This window comes from Sphaeramia orbicularis, chromosome 19 (assembly GCF_902148855.1).
Source record: "Sphaeramia orbicularis chromosome 19, fSphaOr1.1, whole genome shotgun sequence".
Lineage (NCBI taxonomy): Eukaryota > Metazoa > Chordata > Actinopteri > Kurtiformes > Apogonidae > Sphaeramia > Sphaeramia orbicularis.
In genome coordinates, this window is record NC_043975.1 from 19,279,826 (window position 1) to 19,304,186 (window position 24,361).

General features: G+C 36.3%; 1 protein-coding gene across 1 annotated transcript in view; it reads left to right on the forward strand.

The window, feature by feature from the left end:
• Positions 1-24,361, forward strand: part of ca10a (carbonic anhydrase Xa) — a 563,638-nt gene that overhangs the window by 77,975 nt on the left and 461,302 nt on the right. The window contains exon 2 of the mRNA XM_030121906.1: positions 9,032-9,106. Within this exon, the coding sequence (XP_029977766.1) occupies positions 9,032-9,106 (75 nt within the window). The remainder of the gene's footprint in view (positions 1-9,031; positions 9,107-24,361) is intronic.

Genomic DNA, 24,361 nt, shown 5'->3' on the forward strand with positions numbered 1-24,361 from the left:
GATCTAATGCTATATCACAAAAATTTCCTTTGTTAAAACTTTAATTGTTTTATAGTCATTTCAGTTTAAGATCCTGTTCAAATGTTCATATTCTATTAGTTCATAACTGACATCATAACATTATTTTTGTGCAATCCCAACAAAGGAACTAATATTATTTAATAAAAAGGTATAAAATGATAATAAATAAAATATAAACAAAAAGAAAAACAAAAATGAACCACAATATCTGCATTTGAATAAAGATCTAAAAATACTGATACAATACTTTTTAATATTGATACAGTATTTCATTTTGAAACTAAATATTGCAATGTATTGCAGAACTGATATTTTCTTCAACCCCTAGTGTCAAGTAGAGGCTGAAATTGCAAACCAAAATGGTGGGCTTCTGCATGTGTGCATGATAGGATGTGATACTAGGTAAATCCTCATGCGTGGGTTTAATTTCTTACATTTCGAATTGTCACATTTTAGTCCAACCACTTCTGCTTGGGAAGAAGAATCCTTGGAGTTTTAAGAGGCCCTAATTAAAAAAAAAAAAAAAAAAAAAAGTCTGTTAAAGTTTCATTTCAGTTTAAATAAAAAAACAAATCATCAAGAGTATTTTAGTAATGTGTTCTTAAGAGCACATTATAAAGGCAAGTGGTAAAACAAAACCACATTATACAAATGTAATGAGGAAAATGAAATGTGAAAATCAAAAAGTTAAATTACACATGGATATTTAATCATTATTAATGAATGATTCAATTGCTTTTTGGAAACATGAATAATAATTTGCATCATTTGAATACCAATGTAAAAGAGCGGTTCAATTTTCTAGTGTTTGCATAAGTAAGCTAATTAAAGTGAAGCTCTGAAAAAGTTCACAATGACTGACTGGGTGCAGATTCAGTAGAGTCGGGCCCATATGTTCACTATGCATCTTTCCTCCTATTATTTTTGATTGGCCACGGTATACAATTCACTTTTCTATCTCCCTCTTGATAAATGAGTGTTTTCGTATGTTTTTTGGCTTTCCAATTTTTATTTTTCAGCGTGATATTTAGTCCTAATTAAAGCGGCTGTTTTGCTGTTGCAACAATTTGGGTTCAATTTACCTAAGTGAATCTATCAATGTAGTGTCTAACCAGCAATTTGTGTAAATTCCATTGTGATAAAATTGTTTCACATTCACTCTAATGAGACCAAAATAACAACGAGGCAAGGGCATATCACTCCAAACAGCAGGTTTATATATTTATTTTCAAACACGGACAGCAGCTGTTTTATTATACTGTCTATTACTGTGCACATGTACAGAGTGAGAGAAAGAACTGTACCGTATTGTTGTCGTAGCTTGTAAGAGGATCATGTCCACAGGCCTCCAAATCTCCTTTATATTATTACTTACAGTAGCAAGAATCCCATGGGCACTCTCTCTCTCTCTCTCTCTCTCTCTCTCTCTCTCTCTCACAACCACTCCTCAATGCTTGCAAACCCTGAAGTAATACTGTACACCATTGGTCTCTGTAGGCTACCTCTCAGACTTCTTCATTCTGCTGAGCTTTTATCTCATAAAACATGATGAAAAGGCTTTTGTCGTTGATTAAGTCAAACATCACTATTGCAGTACATTTGTTCATCAGCCTTAAACCATAAAAACCCAGCGCTACTTTTGGGGCAATTCCAAAATAGTTCTTTCTCTATATTTAACTTTTCTTAAGTGATTGATTACCATTTATTATAATATTATTCTCTGAATTTGTGTTTTTCCTATATTTAATTCACTGATCATGAAGATGTTCATTAAAGCTCAGATTAAACTTGATGGTTATTATATTGGAAACAGAGAAAACCCAAGAAAAAGTGAGTTTTTTAGTGAATATATCAATAACTGAACATAAAACAAGTGTCTCCATCCACTGAGCCTATATCACTGAGACACTTTGGGGAGGTCTCAAACATGCAGTTCATGCAAGAAAACCCAAAATCTTAAGGCAGTGGATACTGCCACAGTACTGCAGCACGAAATATAGGTTTGTCTGTTGTAGGGATGCACCGATGCCGATACGAGTATCGGGCATCGGCTCTGATACTCAGTGTGTGTACTCGTATTCGTACTCATAAAAGTAATCAGATACAAATGCACCGATACCACTTAGGGCTGTGTGACATTCACAGTTCAGTGCAGCAGGTACGAGGAGGAGGAGTAATATGTGGGGAGTGGGAAGAGTGTGGAGATTTTTCAAAATAAATGACGGTGATAGAAGTAATGCTGACTGCAAGTGACGTTAAAGACACTAACAGATACAGACGCAGCGTTCCGTCCGTCCTCTGCGTACATTCCATCCATTTTCCAGGTGCTGGTGGATGCGTACCCAGAGAATACCACCAGGTATTCTGTGGTGCAGACCGCCGCCAGCGGAAGTGAAAATGAAACTTATCGCTCATTTCTCTTTTCCTGCTGAAGCTTCGCTTTTAAACCTTACCAGCGAAAACGCTGCAATATTAGTATCACATTAGTGTTACCTCTGTCGTCTCCATGTTTGTTGTTCCTGACTTTCTTCTTCTTCTTCTCAAAAAACTTTACTCTTCTTCGTGGTATTTGTCCAGTATGATTAATTCAGAGCAGCACCCCCTGGTGGATTAATTGAGAAACGCTCATTCCAACACATTACATGTCAGTAGCAGCACTTTGTTCCAGTCAGACTAATGACAACGACAATAAAGCACATTTGCAAAAGGAACTAAGAACTGGAATGGGATTATTAAGTACTCATATCGGTACTCAGTATCGGCAAGTACTCAAATGTAAGTACTCGTACTTGGTCTGGAAAAAAGTGGTATCGGTGCATCTCTAGTCTATTGCCACAGAGCCAATCAAATGTTCGCATTTGTACTAGAGTGAATCATGGATACTGTGACATGAACTCATTTGCCTCTTCTTTTTTTTTTTTTTTTTTTACTCATTAGCCTCTTGTTGCCATAGTACTGTAGTGATATATGAAAGAAATGACAAATTAGTGATAATATATAGTGTAGAATAGGAATTATTGTTCTAAATACTCTATATGTTGTTTTATGGTGTTCTTTGCTCTGGAGGCTGGAGAAGGTGGGCAGAGCTACATGTTAGACAGATGCGGCAGTGTGCTGTATGACTTCAGTTCTGTGTCAGTTGAGTGCTGTGGTCCTGTGGAATTCTACACTCTGAACGTTGTCCCAGTGGCTGATTTATTTCAATGTTGGATTTTTCTACCGGTGCTTGTTTTAAAATCTTTAAGAAAAAAAAAAGCAAAAAAATAAGCAACTCCAACCGGGAATTGATCCGTGTTGCAGTCCGATATGTTATAGAGTGAGCTGAATGTCCTCTGTGTCTCAGGTCGACCTATTCGCCATATGATTGCCTTGGTACTTTTCAGGATGTACATGACATTCTAGACATGATATAACGAGGGCGCTGATTGGCTCTGTGGTAATAAATAAACAAAACTGATATTTTGTGCCACAGTACTGTGTCAATAGCCACTTCAAAATCTTAAAGGAACTGAAGGTGTTTTGCCAAGAACAATGGGCAGCGTTACCATCTGAGAAAATAAAGTGCCTCATCCACAACGACTACAAAAGACTTCAAGCTGTCATTGATGTTAAAGGGGACAATACAGAGGATTAAGAGCTAGGGGATGTCAACTTTAGATCAGGGTCACTTGGATAGTTTCTGTTGTCAGTATGATTCAAAAAGAGCAAACATATTTGTTTGATATGACATGGCTTCACCCAACCACTTCCACTAACGAGTGAAAGAAAAGTATTTGTATTATCCTTCATATTCTCTGAAAAATAGATACTTAATTGATCCATTGCGGGAAATTATTTAAAAATGGCCAAAGAATCACAAATTCTGCTAAGGTATGTAAACTTATGAGCACTTATTAGCTGTTTGAGAAATGAGAAGCTACTCATCGCATCAATTAGTGCTATATAACTTGTTGCGGCTGGAACATTTTCATAACTGTAGTAAACATCTAATGGAAAATATCTGGACTATTTACTTAGTTAAATACATACACTGACTTTTTTTGGCCATGTTGTGTATAATCCCCATAATGAATAATTTTATGTATTTTATTAATATTTATTTGTAAGTTTTGTGTGGAAGAAAATACTCGTGAGACAGAAAATTGCATTGAGTAATCACCAAGTCCACATATTTTAAATTCAAAATATGTTTTCTGTGGGTTTGTTGGAACTTTTAGATTATATCTTATCTGATGAGTCTTTCTGTAAAAACACATTAAGAATTCAGGGTAGATATTTTTCCTTGCTTTTTTATTTTAGTTGTAAAAAAAAAAAAAAATAATAATAATAATCCAACCAAGTATGGCTCAAACCTCTAATCAAAGTCTCAATAATTTCGCAATAATAACCACACCAAAGCATTTCAGAGAACATTGCAGTGTCATCATGTTCAAAGTGTTGCACATCACAATTTTAGCATGTATTAATATCCTGGTCTTTCATCTAAAAAAAGACAGACTGTGTTAAGAAACAACACCAGCAGCAGAGACTAATTGTTTCTGCTTTATTTTTCAGTCTCCAACAATTATCATTTTGCACAACAAGTCAACAGGATCCATTTTTATTCCTCTGGAGGGTAAATGTTGGACTTCTAGCTGTTGTTTTTAAAGCTTACCCACAGAGAAAATCGTCCTGTTTTCCTGGACCATGTCTTGCAAGCCCACCCCTCTTAAACTTACCTCGTCTGAAGTGGCACCACCTCAACTTTCATCAACCCGTAAAGACCAAAACACACACCATCGACCAAAAGCATCTACTGATTTAAAATGTTTCACTGTTGATCCACTAATCCTATCAATGCATGTAAATAATTGGTGTAAAATACAGTTTTTCATCTTTTCATGGTCATCAGATATGACCCGTTTGGATGTTCAGAGGCTCTGTAGTTACCATGGAAACACTGTCATCTTCTACAACATTGATTCACCAGTAAAACCCATGGAGTTTCATCAATGACAGTGGATGGACACACTTGGTTTAATGTTTAGTCAATGATATTTTTGCTGAAAAAGTAACTTTTCCCAAATTTTTTTGTGATTTCACAGAATAACCTTTGAATTTACTCTGAGCTTTTATGAACATCTACATGATCGGTGAATTAAATCACAGTCCCTGCAGTGTCTTAGAAAGTCTTCAAAGTCTTGAATTTATAAATCTGCATTTAATATCTTAAAAACGTCTTAAATTTGATATGGTAGATCTTAAGTTATGTTGCCATAAACTTGTTCACTGCTTTAAAGAAAGTAATGGTAGGCCATTCAGTTCCACCTGTTCCGACCCGACAATTTATTTTGAAATTAGGAAACAATTTTTGCTAACTTTGCAGAAATGATCACTGAACATTCAGCCCAACACGTGCAGCCATTAGTTGCGTGCATTCCCCAAGAAAGCTGACTTTGGGAACTCGCGAAAAGGAAGCATAGGGATGTCCAAATTTAATAGTACCTGGTTGGAGAAAAGATCATTCTTGACCTGGTTGACACGAGTGGAGTGGAACAGCTGTAAAATAGAAATTAAATTCTGTTCCAAGTAGTCTTAAAAAGTCTTAAATTTAACTGGTAGAAATCTGTAGGAACCCTGTAAATACAGAAAAATACATGATTTACACTAAAAATCTTCAAATGAAGAGGATCATATTACAATAAATGGCGATAAATCCCTTAAGAAAGGTTATAGACCGCTTTGAAGTCAACGTCAGTCTATTTCATCGCAGTTGTGCACACAATCTGGTGGCAGAAAAACACTGTATATCAACAGAAGTAAATTGAGAGATCAGAGAGAATAGAGAGAAAAGAGGAAAAATGTCTTGTGCTGTAGGTTGTCAGAATAGGAATGCTAAAAATGCAACCTTCACTTTTAACGAATACCATCGTTAAAGACACCTTTTGAGGCAAACTGTAGACACTTATCATTGAAGCCATTAAACAGACAGACTGGACTGATGAAATCATCTGGAATTCTGGGCTCTGCAGTGCCAATTTCATATCAGTATGTACATTAAAAAACACTTACTCAGTCATGTAAGTGCAGTTGGTTGTCAGTATAGAGTTGGTCGACTTGTCGGTGATCGTCCACGTCTCGTAAAACGGTGTTTTAAGTCCTTGTCGCTTACTTGGCAGCACGTCAGTCCTCAACACACAAAAACCATCACAAATCTCAGTGTTCAATATCCTGGACATGACCCCAAAGTACAAAGTTTGTTGTATATTACAACCTGTTGTGTGTTTTTTGTGCTCTTAAACTGAAGGGTCAAACAGGATGTTCACTATAAAAAGTGACATGGGCTGCCTATGTGATTTTTCTCCCGTGAACTGTGCGAGTCACCACGGTATTCCTACCCTTAAAATGTCCGGTGCAACAAAATTCTAGGCATTGAGGGATTTGTATACCTCGAGGCTTTCTTTTGTGTAAACGCTGGGTTTTTCAGCAAGATATAAACATATATCCGACCACTGTAGCTTCGGCCATTTGGTTGGCTCCGTGACCCACTGAGCCAACAGTGAGTATGGATCAAAAAACCTCACCCCGCTGCTAATGGACAACTTATCTTTGTAAGACATCTTGTCTCTCATTGACAGACCATTAAAATAATTGGAGAAGGCCTCTGTATCTTCCATTAGTCTGTTTGTCTCCTGATTTTCACGCTCCTGACACCGGCTTTCATGTACTGTTGATGCCACAACTGTCACTTTCTGCCACCTGTTAGGCCCCGCCCACTAAATATGTCATCACTGTTTACCAACATCAAAATGGTCTATATAAAGAGAAAAATCAATTAGGGAACTAAATAAAAGTATCACTGAGTTTTTATGGGGGGAGGTGCCCTATTGTCAGAAGGCCAGTTGGTCAGAAAACGGTTAGGGTTTGATTTATCAACTAAATCAAACTAATTTTCTGACTAAAGGGCCTTCTGACAATAAGGTGGGCACCCTTTATGGGTTAAAAACAAGCTAGCAAGATATTTGATCTATTGGACAACATTTTTGCTTCTCAGCTGCCTAGGAACCCATTGCTGGCCATCCTTGGGGCCATCCCTGAAACAAAGATGAGCAAGAAAAAGACATATCTACTGCATATACTACTTACAGCAGCTAGGAAAGCAATCAGACAGTCAGTAGTGAGGAGAAATTTTGTTATGGGAAGATAACTTTTTTGTTGAGACTCCAAAACACACAATTTGTGGATCGATGGGTGCCATGGCTGGAGGTGGTAGGTCAGGAATGGGGTTAGGTAAGGGTGGAAAACCTGTACATCTGGGCTAGGAACTGTAAAAAGAATTTTTCTTGTCGGTCTTATGTATGCCTTTGTGCATAAGAAATCAATATAAGTGAATCCGCATAGGAACTTTGTGTTGGTAAATGCAAGTTATGCAAATTTACAGGATTTCAGTTCTGTTGCAACACGTTGATGGTCATATGAACTATGTTTTTAGCTCAAAAATGTCCAATTTCATCACAATTAATGCTATATTTTCATGTCACAAATGGCCAAGTTATATTTTATCTGAATTTACCTGAAAAACAAATATTCTATTCTTTTAGATTCCCCAATTTTTTCTTACAAGATTCTATCCTACATATCACATGTTTTATTTTTACAGGATGCAATCTGGAGTATGGTGCTGATCCATCCTGCTTATGTTACACCAATAAATACATTAAGAATGTCACACGTCACTTTTTAAATCAACAGCTTTCTAATAATAAGCATTTTTGTAAAGAAATAACAATTTTATATTATTTACTCTTTAGTATGATGATAAACTATACAAGAAATGATTATGATACTAGTTTTTGCACAGGGATCATTTGTGGAAACGGTGACATGGCTGCCGAGCATCAGTATGATGGGATCTGTAACAACCATGTCACATCCGTCCACTGCCACATTTTGTGTTTTTGTGTCAGCTGTTATTGTTTTAGATCCACAATACTAACATTTATGAATAAGAGGAGAATTAGCAATAGTAAGTATATGAGTTTATTACTAATAAAGTACTGGTACTGACCAGATCATCATGGGTAATGTCACGTCCGTCCACCAGCAACAGTTTTCACATCCACGTGCTATTCAAAATCCAATATTTCTGAAAATATAGCTTCCACTATCAAATTATATCAGTAGTCTGTGCACAAATGTATTAGCATTATTTCAACACAGTTCTATGCATTTCTTACAACTTTTTTTTTTTTTGGACAAAAATGGCCACTCATTTGACCCCTAAGTAAATTTTAGCCATTTTACACTGTCTTATGATCCAGTAGAATGTAAAAAAAAAAACAAAAACAAAGGTAATAACTGGAACATGTATTTTTTTGTGTTGGTGTTCAATAAAAATATAAAGTCAAAAAAACAAAAACAAAAACAAGCTAGCGGGGCAACTTAAACCCCCTCCGATTTAGGCCCTTCTTTGTAGGTCCAGTGAATGTACAGGAAAGAAAAAGAAAAAAAAGTTGAAGGTCAGAAAGCAATATCTTGAAGGTGCGGTGGGTAATACTTGGTCACCACTCGGTCTTTGTACTGAGACCTTTACTCAGTCACCTCAATTATACTGTACCACCCTGCACTAATCTGGGCCTTTTTCCTACAGTTCACTCAACATGACAGAATGCATTTCCATACTAATGCCTAGGGATTCATCGTGTCACGTGGGAGTTTGCTTGCATGAATATGTGTGTGTATGTGTATGTGTGTGTACTTGAACCGGAATGGGAGGTTGAATTCCAGTTGGAGGCCTGTTTTCTGCAAAGCTGTCTCCAGAGACTCGATTTGCCGAGGAGGTTAGCGCCGCATCTGAAAATGATGCAGGCTGAAAAAAACTGTATTATTTCATTCAATGAGCCTCTGAACACAACAGGACTGTTTTTTTGTTTTTTGTTTTTTTTTTTTTACCTCCACTTTTTGTGTCAATGTTCTGATGTATGTGATTGATGTCCCTGTTTTTGTGGTTTTTTTTCTCCTCACCTCACAGCACAGCCGAATCCTCCGAAAATTCACGAAGGATGGTGGGCGTACAAGGAGGTGGTGCAGGGGAGCTTTGTTCCAGGTAAGCCTCAAAACATTGTGCCGTGCTTTGATGCGTGAAGTTTCCTACAGAATACTGATTTTCTCTGCATGCGCTTTAACTACACTGTGTGCTTGATCCTGAAGTGCGAGCTTATTACATATTTAGGATAACACTGGGCCACCTTGCCATTGGCAATAGCTTTACTTTCTTATTCTGACAAGACCTCTTTGCCCTTCCCACACGGCAGACATTTTTTTATTTTTTTTTCCCCCACTGACTGATTGACGGTAACTCGTTGCTCCCTACACCTTTTCCATCTAGTTGTGTATCTGCGTGTCAGGCCAATTATTTTTTTGAGATTGTGTTTTTCTGCTGAGTTGAAGCTTTTGATGAAGCCTGCAGGTGGCTGGCTGCGTGTATGTGTGTGATGCTTTCCGTATAATGTTCACGCGTTCTGTGGGAGGTTGATGTGAAGAAAATACAATTTTATCCCGTAAAAGTTGAAGAGGCAAACATTTAGAGATGAGAGTCTGCACAGTTACTGAGCAACATTCAGTAAGAACTTGTACACCAAACACACACGCTGCAATAATTATAGCAAGATTGACATTGTTTTTAAATTGAGATAATGACTGAAAACAGCAGCAACACCACTATTACTGCCCAGGTTTTGAACTCATTAAAACATTAGAGTGTTTTTAATCACAGTCTATGATTGGACGTGCAATCTTAAGATATCCTGTAGAGTTCATAAATAGTTGATAGGCTTCTCTGTTTGCACAAATTAAACCAAAAATATTGCATTTCAGATACGACTGTTTCTACAAAGATATAACAATAAAGAGGACATTTGCACGTGATCATCAGCTGACCCCTAACTCTTTATAGTTCACTCATAGAAATACTTGAAATTCAACGTTTCAACTTTAGTGTGTTATAGGAGGACATAAGACTATCGCTTTTGTGAAATTTTTCAAAAAATGTATTGTTACATAGAAAATCAAGGTCAGTGAAGTTACCATATTTGGTTCCTTACCCATAAATGGCCAAAAAATATACGTATATCCACAAAGTACACCGCCAATCAAAAGTTTGGACTCACCTTTTTATTTAAATGACATGAGATAGACCTCAGATGACCAACCAGTGCTCGGCATCACTGGAAACTCCTGCAAGACTTTTGGAAAACAATTCAGTTGCCTACCTCGTGAAGCTCATCGAGAGAATGCCAAGAATGTGCAAAGCAATAATAAAAGCAAAACATGGTTATTTTGAAGAATCTAAAATATAAAACATGCTTTGAGTTATGTAACACTTGTTTTTTTTAAAAACTGTGTAATTCCATATGTGTTCATTCATAGTTTTGATGCCTTCAGTGAGAATCAACAATGTAAATAGGCATGAAAATAAAGAAAAAACAGGTGAGTCCAAACTTTTGACTGGTAGTGTACATATATATATTAAAAAAATACAAGAAAAACACATTTAAAGTGAAAGGGACTTGTATTTTAGAACATTAGACCAACATAAGTGCTGATCCAGACACCTGTCCACATCCACATTATCCCTTTGAACATCATTCCTTACATTAGTACCATTACTTCATGGTACCTAACAAAGCAGGTACACTCACTGTTCATGCACAGGTGGACCTTACAGACCCTGTAGACCACATTGGACCTGAGATTACTGACTCACTATAACTTTTGCTGTTACTGTCTTGTAACACTGGTCTACATTTTTTTTTAGAAATGATTTGCTTCAGACATTAAATGTGCTAAATGTTACGTATTTTAATAAGATTAATTGGGAAAAAAAATAACAAAAGTGCCGGTTTGCTGACGTTTCCAAGGTATATGATTAAGTGTTATTACACATATATATTGGTTTATGTACATTTATATAATAGCTTTATAAATTTTCCACTAAATCGAAACTGTAAAGTGAATGTATTCTAATGTGCAGACAGTGTTTTGAAGTTGATCTTGTAGCTCTGAGACAAATATTCCTTTTGAGTCAAACCCATTCTCTCGTTAATTCTTGAATTTCACATTTTGACCCAAGGCTGTATCTTGGAAAGTTCAGCCAACCAGCCTTTTTTTACTTGATTTTTCTTTATCAGTGACTCTCATGTGGTAAAATTTCATTACTTTTATTCTGGAAGCATTTTCCTTGTAGACCAGTGTAATGTATGTAAATTACCAAAAATAGTCACTTGCCTGATAAAGGGTTAAAAGCATGAAACTGGGAGGAAAACTCCATATTTATTTATTTATTTATTTGGAGTTTGGCATGGAATGGCAAACTGCACCTCAGTGTTAACCATCATGTAAGGTGAGGATCTTTCTTTGCTTTGAAAATGACCTCAAACATCATTTGGACATTGAGATAATTGGTCAAATGAACACTAATGGACTGATGTATTGTGGTTTTGTACACATTGTGAAAATCATCCTTTCTTCCCCAACACAAGCTCTAAGGCTTTCCCTGCATGTCTGGGTTCAGGCACATAAATAAGTGCCTGTTTGTCCTTCCCTCTGGCACCACCTACTCAGTGGTTTGCTGCTCCATTTACATCTTTGCTATCTCTTGTAGCAGTTCTCCGTGGTGCACTTGCTTTACTAACTACTGTACAACAGCTGGAGCAGTTAACACTATTCATGATCCTCCTGTGGCTGTTCGCAGAATTCCCATCTCTAGTTACCTCGTTCTGCAGCCGGCTGGATTTCATAGCCGCAGACATTAAAGAGAAAGGAATGTTTTTCACTGCAAATAAAGTCCAATTTAATGACACAAAGGGACATAATGCACAAGCTCATTTCAAAATAATATTGTATTAAAACTTGGAGTTTAAGACGTGTATTGGGCTGTAGGGTCTGTCCAGTAAAAGAACGGCTAATCAGAGAATACCAGATTCAGCTGTATGAATATAAATGAACATCAATAGGCTCCTCAAATATATGCAATTAGGAGCTTGTACCATCAGCATATACAAAGTTTTAAGGATATGGTCCTCCGGAAAAGAAAGTAAGAATAAGTCTTAAAAACGATAATATAATATAATAAGGTATAAGAAAATATCACATTAGAACACTATTCTGTTTCTACCATAATTTCACAACTATATTAAAAACATGTTTCTTGCGTTTTGAACTCTTATTATTATTCATCCAAATGAGGTTTTACTCCCCTGCAATGAGACTGTTAATTTTCCTGAGGCCTCTGTATGACTCCTGATATAGCGAATCAAATCATTCCATAAAGAACAAGCCTTAGATTTAAAAATAAACTCTGAGATTGAATAATTTATCAAGCTCTCAAAGCTAAATATACTGCATTTTGCCAAGATGTGACCATGATGCCATCACAGGGTTTTTTGTATGTTATTTATTGTCTGATTGTGCAATGATTTAACAGTTTTTAAGGTTTATTGTGAGACTTGTGACCAGGAAGTGATACAGTATGATGTGTTAGAATATTACAAAATGCATATGAAGCTCTGAAGATGTACATATTTAACAGATATGATTTTTACAATACATATTTTTTTTCTAAGATATTATTATATCTTTTAATAATAATGATGATAATTTAAGATTTTTTTTTTTTTTTTTATTACATTTTCTGTATCAAAATGTAGGTGCAAGAAGATGATTACTAAATATTTAACGTTACTAATAATTTCGTTTTTCTGGCTTTGCTCGCAGTTTTTCTACAGTTTTTGACTTTCAGTGTCAGGTGGGTGGACTTCTGCCATTCTGATACAAAGCATAGAAATAAAAAAAAAAACTCATCAGTGACCTCACTAGTTGTTCTTGTGGATGCATATATAACTGTATCATCGGTGTATACATTTGGCAGCAAACCCCAAGACATGTTTCAGGCAGATCATTGAAATACACGCTAAACAGCAGCGGTCCTAAACATGATTCCTGGGGTATGCCCATGCTATCGGGATGCAGGGCGGACTTTTCCGTGTTGACCCTCTTACACTGAACCATTCTGAAGATTTATTCAAGTAAAGGATTTTTGGTAGTTTTGATATTAGCACATTGTTGTTAATACCAAAGGTTAGGAAGACTAAACATACCACATGACCTTAATCCATAAATCATGTTTTTTTTTTTTTTTCAACAATTTCTTTTCTCTGTACTGTGCTACTTTGGTGTCTGTTCCCAATCAATTTTTCCTCTAGATTTAACCTTTCTTAAATGATTTATCACCATTTATTCTAATATTCTCCTCTGTATTTTGCATTTTTTCAGTGAAAATCATGTATTTTCCTCGATTTAATTCACTGATCAGGCAAATGTTCATAGAAATGCAGATTAAAATTGAAAAAAAGTGGCTTTTTAAGCAAAGATATCCATAACTGAACACAAAAATAAGCATCTCTATTCAGTCATTGATCCAACTCCATGGATTTTACAGGTAAATCAGTGTTGTAGAAGATGATGGTGTTTCCAGGGTAACTACAGAGCCTGTGAATGTCCAAATGGGTCAAATCTGATGACCATGAAAAGATAATAAACCGCATTTTACATCAATTATTGACATGTGTTGATAGGATTAGTGGACCAACAGGTATTAAACAGTTTAGAGCAGTAGGTGATTTTGGTCGCTGGTCTTTATGGGTTAAAAATGGGAGAGATAACCACTATTTTCCATGTCTGAGAGAAGGTTTTTGTCCCAATTGACAGGCACATGAGGTGTATTATTGGTTCGGGAAAGTATATGAAGTAGTGCGATTACTCCTAATTGGGTCTTTTGGTTTCCTGTAAAGGTTTTTTTCCTATTAAATGGATTTTATGCAAATTCTGGAGTGAGACGACCCAATGATACAAACAATGATAACAGATGTAGTGATCAATAATATAACACAGTAACGCCTCCAGACATATTTAAAATGGGTTTGAAATGATGGACAGTGTGCAGGGGTTCTTTCCTATAAGTGCTTATTATCTAGTACTCTGATACAGTGAGAACAGTAATCTGTTACACAGCCTGGGATAGAAGTTGATGCTCTTATTACAGATTGTTAGTGTGACAACTCAAGAGACAGCTGCAGAATGTCATTCCTGAATTATTTATCACCTTTTACAGGCAGGCCGCTTCTTAAAAATTGTGACTTATCGATTTGATTGGCAGCAGAAGTAATATTATAGAAAGCGAAATGGAAAACGATACCACTCCCTCACCGGAGAAGCAATAATATCACCGAGTCCTAGCGCAGTAATGCTATCACAGCTCCGAGCCTCACTTCCTTTTTACCTGTTAATGGCACATTTTGCTTCACTGAGTCGTTTCTCGGTGGAGGTCAAAAACCGAGCTCCGGCATCAAAGAACTTTTGCACCCTAAGGTTAGTAAAGCATTCCCGTGTCACTGTGGCTGACCTTTCCAATATTGCTTATCCTTTCCAGGCACTCTCAATTAGCTTTAAATTCGCTAAAGGTCATGTATGACTTTAAAAGCTACATTGCTTTGCTCTCCTCTGTTTCTTCCGGTGTCTGAAAATTATGTATATTCGCATAAACCTCTGAGTCAAATGGTATAAACTTATATAAACCTCTTATATTAAATGTCACAACACAGTGTATCTATATTTTATTTACTAATATATGCAGTCGTATTTTTTGACCTTGCTATCTTTCTGTAGTTCCGCCAAAGTGGAATTAATACTGAGATGCAAATACACAAAGAGATTATATATTAATTTATAACTTCAGCTTCTGCTTTTGTGTTCAAGTCTATTAAAATCTATTATTACGTCAAAGGACAAAGAATAGAATGGAGCTGAATAATGAGTTGCCACTGTGTATTCTCTGCAACAGTATCATGTGATAATATTACAAACACTGACATTGTCTTTGCCCCTTCTTTTCATTATTTTCTTTGAAAATACTTCACACACACACACACACACACACACACACACACACACACACACACACACACACACACACACACACACACACGCACATTATACAACCCTACAGTTTGGATACTGTGTGAAATGTAAATAAAAAACAGTTCATATTGCAGTGATTTGCATCATAAACCCTTATTTTATTCACAATAGACAACATGTCAAATATTTAAACTTTAAAAATTTACTATTTTCCAGAAAAATAAGGACATTTTTGACTCCTAAAGATTTCGGACAAGACCACATTTACCACCGTGTAGCATCACCTCATCTTTTTACAGCAGCGTTTTTCAACCTTGGGGTCAAAACCCCACGTGGGGTCGCCTGGTATTAAAATGGGGTCAGCTGAAATTTCCAGTAATTGATAGAAATAAAAATAAACTTACTAATAAAAAAAATATATGGTGAGCTCAGAGAGACAATCACAATCCATAAAAGACATGACAAACTGTAAAGCTGAAACTGAAGCACTGTGGTACTGTTTATCTTTCAAATGTTCATTGTGGTCGGATTCAGATGCTGCAGCTCTTTCATAAATCATATTTTTTTTAAATTATTGCTTGTTCAGTATTAATTGTCAGCCTTGTAAATCCAAGCTGGACTGACTGTACATATCCTGACCAAGGAAAAAAAATTCTCACGTTGTGTAGTAATCTACACCTGGTTTTTCTGCCTCCGTCCATAATAATATACATTATATAGACTAAACGTTGTCTAAAGTTAACGTTTATTTGCAACATAGTAGAGCAAACTATTACATGAAAAACACATCAAAAACAAATTAATTTTACCAAAAAAAAAAGTCTCTGTTTTGAATGTCTGGGGTCACCAGAAATTTGTGATGTTGAAATGGGGTCACGAGCCAAAAAAGGTTGGGAACCACTGTTTCACAGCATCTGGAAATTGAGGAGTTTTGGTAGAGGAATGTTATCTCATTCTTGTCAGATATTAGACTCTGGCTCCTCATCGGCCCACATTGAACACACCTCTCTTTTCTGTTTTATTTTCGGCACAAATTGCATCTGCAAATACACTGCCAGTTGACGTCCTATATTTAGTTTTGTTTTTTTTTTTGCTACACTAACTGGTGACACTTGACAGACAGTTATTGTGTTATTATTTGTTCGCTGACAGTAGCAGTGGATAAGTGTATTGTGTAGTGGACTTCTCGGGCATTAGGTTTGCGTTCCTCTCTGACCCTTTGTCAGAAACTAAAATCGTCTTCAGCCTGTGGAAATGGTCTGTATGTACAGTGTGTTGTATCCTAACGATTTTTTCTGCTCATTTTCAGGTGTATGCATCATTGAGATAGAAATTTTGTGTACAGACAACTTATTGGTCCTTATTTAACCCGTTCATGCATGAATTATGAGGAACCTTAAGCCTTAGGGGTCCACAGTCACGGCCCTATGACTGAATCACATGACATTTTCAACAAGTCGTAGCGTTGGAATTCAGTCCCACTTTTTAGTTGATGGTGATGGAACAAATACAACCGAGATATGTTTTAAAACCGGAGCAAACAAACATGAATAAAAGGATGAAATTGTGGGGGGGGGGGTGTTATATTTCTTACCATAGCTTCGTCATTTTTTGTCCTTTTTCAAAATGGAAAAAAACTGGCTGAATCTGCGGATTCTAATCCACAGACTGCATTAACATTGCAAGTAAGGGTGAGGATGACCCCCACCTGAAACAGACGGGGAAAAAAGGAGGACCGGGGGGTGAGAAAACTGGAGAAAGCGCTTATGTAAAGATATGCTCGTATGTTAAATATTTGGGTATAGTTTTAATTTATTACAATTTTGATTTTATATGCCTACTATTTGGAACCAATATTCACTTTCAAAGTGTTTGAAAAGGTTCATTAAGCATCTTTGTATAATTTATGCAATAACTTATATCCATTTTTACTTCTGCCAGGAGGTATTGTGTTCACTTTGCTTTTTGTGTTTGTGTGTGTTTGTTTGCATGTTTGTTTGTTTTTTTGTTTGTTAGCAAGATAATTCAAAAAGTTATGGATGGATTTTCATGAAATTTTCAGGAAATGTTGATACTGGCACAAGGAAGAAATGATTAAATTTTGGTGGTGATCGAGGGGGGGCAGATTTGTCTTGGTGGAGGTCTGCGCTCTCCGAGTGCTTTTCTTGTTCAAATTGGATTTTATATTTTTTGTGTGTTTTTGGCTTTTTCTGTTGATATAGTAGGTTAAAGTGAAAAAATAATAGGCAGATGAGATAGATTAAGTTGTGCTGAAAAAAAAGATACCAAACATGGGTATAGTAAACATTTCTTTATATAGTATAGAAAGGCAAACATCAAAAGTGCTCAAAAATGGCTGGAGTAGGCTCAGACAGCTAAGGGTTAATCAAGGTTTATTTCCTGAGTGTTATTATTCCTCTTTAGGCATGAAAAAAAACATGATTGAAAATTTTCTCATGAATGGAGTTCCAAAAATGTCCTCTCAGCAGGACACCATGCATTTAATTTTCGAAGCAAAGAAACATGTATTTACTGATATATAGAGTGAAAACTAGGAAATAAAAACATTTTTAATGCTGCTAATCTGTTGTTTTCTAAAATGCATAATAACATTTAAAAAAGAAAGAAAGGTTAAATAGAGAGAGAAATTAATTTGGGAGCTAACTCAAAAGTAGCTCTGGGTCTTTATGGGTTAATTTTGGTCAGTTATTTGGCTTTTTGTTGCTTCTATCATTATTTTATCCAGTTTCAGAAATCCACTATTGACTTGCCTTTAGTTTCTATCTAGATAGGAATAAAAAGAATGAACCACAGTGTGATTTTGGACACGTTCTAAGGGTTCTGAGTTTTCTATCATTCTTATTTGCACATCTGAATGGATTCTTCTCCATAGCAACCACATCCAGTCAGGCATTTGTAGTATTTTGACCCATCTGCTCGACTGAAATGACTTAGAAAGTAACCCAAAACCATCAAGTTGAACTAATTCAGGTTGATGCTCAGACCATAAACCTCATAAAACCATGTTATTTTAATACCCGCAACACCTCCCACTTTGCAGTTTTATTCCGAGCACTTCAAGATGTTCTCACTTCTACGTGTTGAGGGAAATTTGACGAAGCTTTGAGTTGAGATGAAAAAGAACTTTAAAAATTCAGCAGACTTGACCACTGGCTTCGATGGTAAGGTCGGTATCTACTTTCTGGTATTCGTACTCATACTTTTCCAGGCTGATCTGTCTGATGGTCCCATGTTTTGATAGAACTGAGGATGTGGGTGGAGCCATCCTACTGTGCAGTTATACCAGAGCCCTATAAATAGAGTTACGACACGTTTTGATGTCGTCGCTCCGGTTCATGTAAGCCTGAAGAGGTCCAAACAAACTAAGTGTTCCCATGTTATTTAATAACAGAAGCAGCGATGAACATGGTAAATCTGAAAATAAACCACACACAACTGTTGTGTCACTGCTGTACGGTATGTACTGTTGTGTGTGTTATACTTCTGAGTAGTGGGGATGACCACTGAAAGGACTGACTTTATTACTTTGAAAACTTAAATTTTGGGGGGAAAGGTTTGTGTTAGCTTGGGTAGGCTACTTATGTGAGTGGCGCTAACTTTGGAGGTTTGTTGGGTTTCTGTAAATTGGCTTAGAGTCTGGTTTTGACCAACTCGATATGTAAAGTGTTATGACATAACTTTTGTTATGATTTGGTGCTATATAAATAAAATTTGATTGATTGATTTACAAGTTCATTCGTTCTGCAATTTTACTGTACTCGTAAGGAGATGAACAATTTACCTTTTTTTTTTTTTTTTTTTTTTTTTTAAAGTTTTACTATTATAGGACTGAGGTACAAGCAGAAAACAGTAGTTAGCTGTGTGCACACAAGCTCTGCTCTGATAACACACACAATATTGGCATTAACCAGTGGTTAGCATAGCGGCTAACTTAGCATGTCAGTGTTAGCACAGAAGCTAAACTCATTAAAAACTCCACTTTAGCCAACTCCAAACTCAACAGAATTCTTATAAGATGAGTCGGATCTTCAAAATGCCAAGTGACAGAAGTTTTGCTTCTTTTAACTCATGAAAAATAACGTTAATGAACTTTTATTTACAGCAACTCTTCTCCTAATTAGCACATGACCTCAGCTGACAAACTTAACCAAACACCACCAGGTTCAGCAAAACAACTAAAATAAAACCCACCGATAACATATGTACTAATGTTACCTTATCTTAAAAACTCCATAATTTGTGGTTTTAGTGGTTAAACCTCAACAGCTAGCCAAGTTAAGCTAGCAAACTCAAGACGTTTTTATTTAGGAAAGCTTTCGGTTGATGGATTTATCCTTTTTATTTATTTAATTAAATTATTCTTATGTTGTTGTATTGCACCCATTTTATGTACAGACCTTTGTGATTTTTATCTGTGAAAAGCGCTTAATAAATAAACTTGCTTACTTACAAACTATAGGGCTACAGCTGAAAATCCAACATAATAGTTGTTTAAGATATAAATTTATTCAAACACTAACACATACCAAAGAAAACAGAATTTACAACATGAATGTCCGCTAATACAGGAAATACACTCGATAACTTGAAAGATGACGATATCTTATTAACTTAGTGCTGGAATTGCAAGATCAGCTGCAATAGAAATGAATGAGTTCGATGATGTTGCACTCAATGTTTGGAACTATCACCCCCTCCAAACCCCAGAAGTAGGTCCATATTTTGTCCGCCATTTTTTACAGCGGGAGTCTATGGAAGTGTCGCTACTCTGATATATATCAAAGACTCTGGGTCATACCCCCGCTGTTAGCTGGAGTTACATAATGAAGCTTCACTAAGTTTACAGCAGTAGGGCTTCCCCCGTGTTACGCTCGCCCAGGGCTGATAAGAGATGTGAAGGCACCAGTGTAGAACGTTACGAGGGCGAAGATGGACGGATGGACGGCAGGGGGGAAGGTGGATCTAAAGGGAGGGCAATGGCAGGGCATGGAACAGAGAGCTTGTGCTGTATTCTCGGAGACACATCACCGAAACAGGCCTGTATTTGATGAGATTTTATTCCATAATAAAGCCTCCGTTGTTGTTGATTTAGGATTAAAATATTTAACTGCCTACTTACACTGTATGTGAGGAAATAATCAGGATGAGTGACGCTTCTAATTCTATTAGCCACTGTTACACATCCAATAATTAAGCTAATTTTGGGCAAATTAAAGCTTTCCATAATTCAATGTAATTAGGATTTAGGCTCATTTTTGCTATGATTTGCTCACGTAGTTCAATTAAAATGTCTGTTGGAAATGTTGCCATTCCGATGCAATGGAGGTGAAAGAATGGACCTTTTTGTCCTTGTTTCAGTGAATGAAACAAAGAATATACCACCAGTTTTCAAAGTTCCACTGAAGAAATACTCATAGCAAGCTCCTGTCGACTGATCAAAGTACAAGAGGTGTAATTGCATAAGGCAGGATATTCAACTTTGTGTGTCATTATAACAAATTTAACAACATACAGAGAGAGAGAGAGAGAGAGAGAGAGAGAGAGAGAGAGAGCTATCTTTTTTTTCCAACATAACACATGAAATCCTTTTGATGAACAGCCCTTTCATCACAATGTGTCGTTTTACCTTGAAATATTTTCCTTGGCTATAATAAGGCAAACCATTTCAAGAATTCTTATAGATACCAAGACCAAAACATTTAAAGTTGAATGTTTGAATTATTTGTGTTTACTTTGTGTCTTAGAATACAGTAAAGAGCTTTTTTGAAAATTATTCTACTGCTGAGTAATACTGTGCCAGAATCAGTGTGATAATCTGACTTCTGCACATTGAATTTGTTACACTGAGGTAAACCAGTTAAAGAAAAGTGACCTTTAATTACTGTAATCATAGCACAAGTATCGCCAAAATAACACTAAGCTTGTAGCACTATGTCAGTACTTTCAGTAAACTGTTATTTTACCAGATTTAATCTCTTGAGACCCCGGAAAGTACAATTTTTGGCTTTTTTTAAAATAAATAACAGCCTATATTGGAAACATGATAATGCAACAGGTTTTTCAGATGCATTTTTTAACATTGTCATGGAATGTCCTTTGCGATGGACAGTTGTTTTTTTAGGATAATATTCTCTTTCTTTACCCATTGCCATGTTCTTTATTTTAAGAGATGATAGAAGTACATGTCATGTTAAACAATATCAGCTGAAGAGTTCAGGCGTTTTATTCTGGTTTCCACTAACCCTTTCCATTGTGATATTTATAAAAAAATAAAATAAAAAAAAAGTGGGTTCATTTTTGCTATATAAACATGGATATTGGTAACGAATCTATGCTGTAGGTATGTAGACATGTTTGATCAAACAAAAAAATCATGATTTCCAAAATGGGGATGATATGTATCTCCCACTAGTATCTCATCCACATTAACATTAATGTTTTCCTCTATATTTGGGCCATTTGTCCAAATATAAACACCATTCAAGCTCTTTATGTTAATATGCTTTCCAAAGTGAGACCATTGGATTTTTAATAGCTCCAGTTTTTGTGTTTCTGTGTCACCAGGAAAAAAAAAAAAAAAGAATTTGGAAAAGAATTTGCATTACACCCTGATTTTTGCATAACTAATTTTGTTACCCTACCCATCCGTTTGTGTTTGTTTGTTTGTTTGTTTAATGGTTTAACACTCTAGCAGCAAAACTACTGGTTTAATTCATAACAAATTGGGTTTATAGATTGCCAGTGACCAAGAATAGATTGGTTACATTTATGGAACAGTAGGTGAAAGTTAATATTTTAATGAATTTTTTAAATCTTTTTTTTCCCCATTAACTTATAATGGGTGAAATTTGTAATGTCTGCAGCAACAAAACTATCAGTTGAATTCATACCAAATTAGGTTTATAGATTGCCAGTGACCCATAATAGATGCCGTTACATTCTGGGAAACGTAGGTCAAAGTCAAAATTTTTTATGAATTTTTTTATATGTTTTTTTCCCCCATTTACTTATAATGGGAAAAATTTTAATGTCTGTGGCAGCAAAACTATTGGTTGAATTCATACCAAATTGGGTTTATAGATTGCTAGTGACCCAGAATAGATGTGGTTACATTTTGGGAAAAGTAGGTCAAAGTTAAAAAAATTTTTATGAATTAAAAAAAAAAAAATCTCCCATTTACTTATAATGGGCAAAATTTCAAATGTCTAAAAAAACATCAATTTTGTTTCGATTTACTTCAAACTTGGCACATATGTAAGGGCAATTGATATGCTGACATCAGCACATGCATAGACGTGATGACATCAGCTGGATCGATGCCATTATTAGCTACAATATGTGCGAGGAGCCAGGTTTGTTGTGCCTGGCACCACTTGTTTCCTCTATATTTGGGCCCCTTATTCACATATAAACACCATTGTAGCTCTTTATGTTAATATGCCTCCAAAGTGAGACCAATGGATTTTTAAACACTTAAGTTTTTGCATTTCTGTATCACAAGGGGAAAAAAAAAAAGAAATTGGAAAATAACTTGCTTTACACCCTGATTTTTGGATAACTATTACTGTTTTGTGTTATAAACATACACCTGAAACATCACACAGGTCACATACATGTATAAGTGAGTGTATTACCTGTAGGAGGTCATGGTTAACATGGACATATTTGGGCGAAGGACAAGACTGTTCCAAATATGTACCGCTGTTGTGGCAAAATCTACATATTATAACGAACACAATAAATAACCTGAACCAATATTTAAAGTAACTCAAAGGTATAACTCGACATGTCATGCAGCCTCTGTACCTACTATATTTAATATTATTTACAATGTCTGTATTCCAAAGTCCATCAGAAACACTGGGTTCTCTGTTTGTACTCTGGTCAATTGACTGGATGTTGATTCATAGAGATTCTATTGAAAAAAAATATTCAGCCCCTTGGATGTTTTTACTTATTATTCCGCATAAAAATTGGAATTGTGGCCAATTTAATTTGGCTTTTTCAACAAGAAATGTAATGAGTGATTGCAGTTGTCTTGCATTGTAGTGTGGACAAAGATATTTGAGAAGGCAAAGATAATATGGACAGAATATTGTTTAAAAATCAGGAAGAGGAAGAAAATATGTGTTTAGAAAAATATGAGATTCACATTCAACCTTGTTTACAATTGCACAAACTCACGTCCAATATGCAATGTGTGAAAACAAATAAATAGCAATGAAACTCATACATAAAGACTACAAGATTCCTCCACTTGCAGCACCCATTCAATTCCGGTTTTTATAATGGATCGTTCCACCCTTCTTCCGGCCTAGAACCGTAGCATCCGACTTAAGGGTGCTGATCCTCATCCCACCCACTCCACACTCCACTACAAATCTCCCCACTGCGAGTTGGCAGTCGCAGCTCGATGAAGCCAACAGGAGCGCATCATCAGCAAAAAAGCAGACATGCAATCCTGAGACCACCAAACCGAAACACCCTCCACCACTTGACTGCACCTGGAAATTCTTTCCATGAAAAAATAATGAACAGAATCATTGACAAAAGGGGAGAGCTGATGGAGTCCAACCCTCACTCTAGCTCTGGTTACAAGCTTTGGGAAGTTACTGAAATAATGAAATTGTGGGTGCAAGTGACAGACATGGGTTTTCTTCGCAGGGGGACTGGGTTCTCTCTTAGAGATAAGGTTCAGGAGCTCAGAGTAGACCCTCTGCTCCTTCACGTTGACATGAACCAGTTGAGGTGGTTTAGGGATCTGGTATGGAAGTCTCCTGGACACGTCCCAGGTGAGGTGTCTAGAGCATGTCCAACCATGAGGAGACCCCAGGGCAGACCAGGGATAGGGTGTCGGGATTTTATCACTTGACTGGCCTGGGAATGTCTCAGTATCCCCCTGGAGAAGCTGAAGGTGTTGGCCCAGATGAGGGAGGTCTGGACTCTGTTTCAGTTGCTGACCCTGGAACCCATGGATGGATGGATGGATAGTTAAATGACCATATTTACACCATATTAGTGTGGACTGGGCTTAACCCTTTATAGGGCACTCCTAGAAATACTTTGAAATTCAAAATTTCAACCTTAGTGTGTTATTGGAGGACATTGCAAGATTTTATTACTGTTGTAAAATTTTTCTAAATTTTTGACTGTTATGTAGAAAATCAAGGTCAGTGAAGGTATTGTATTTGGTTCCTTACCCATAAGTGGCAAAAAAAACAACAACCAAGAAGTATATATAAAAATTGTTGAAAGGAACATGTATTTTAGAATGTTAGAACATCACCTTCAGTAGTGGTGTGTGATACTGCATATTTTGGTATCGATTCAATACCAAGGGCCAGTATTGTTGATATTGATACCA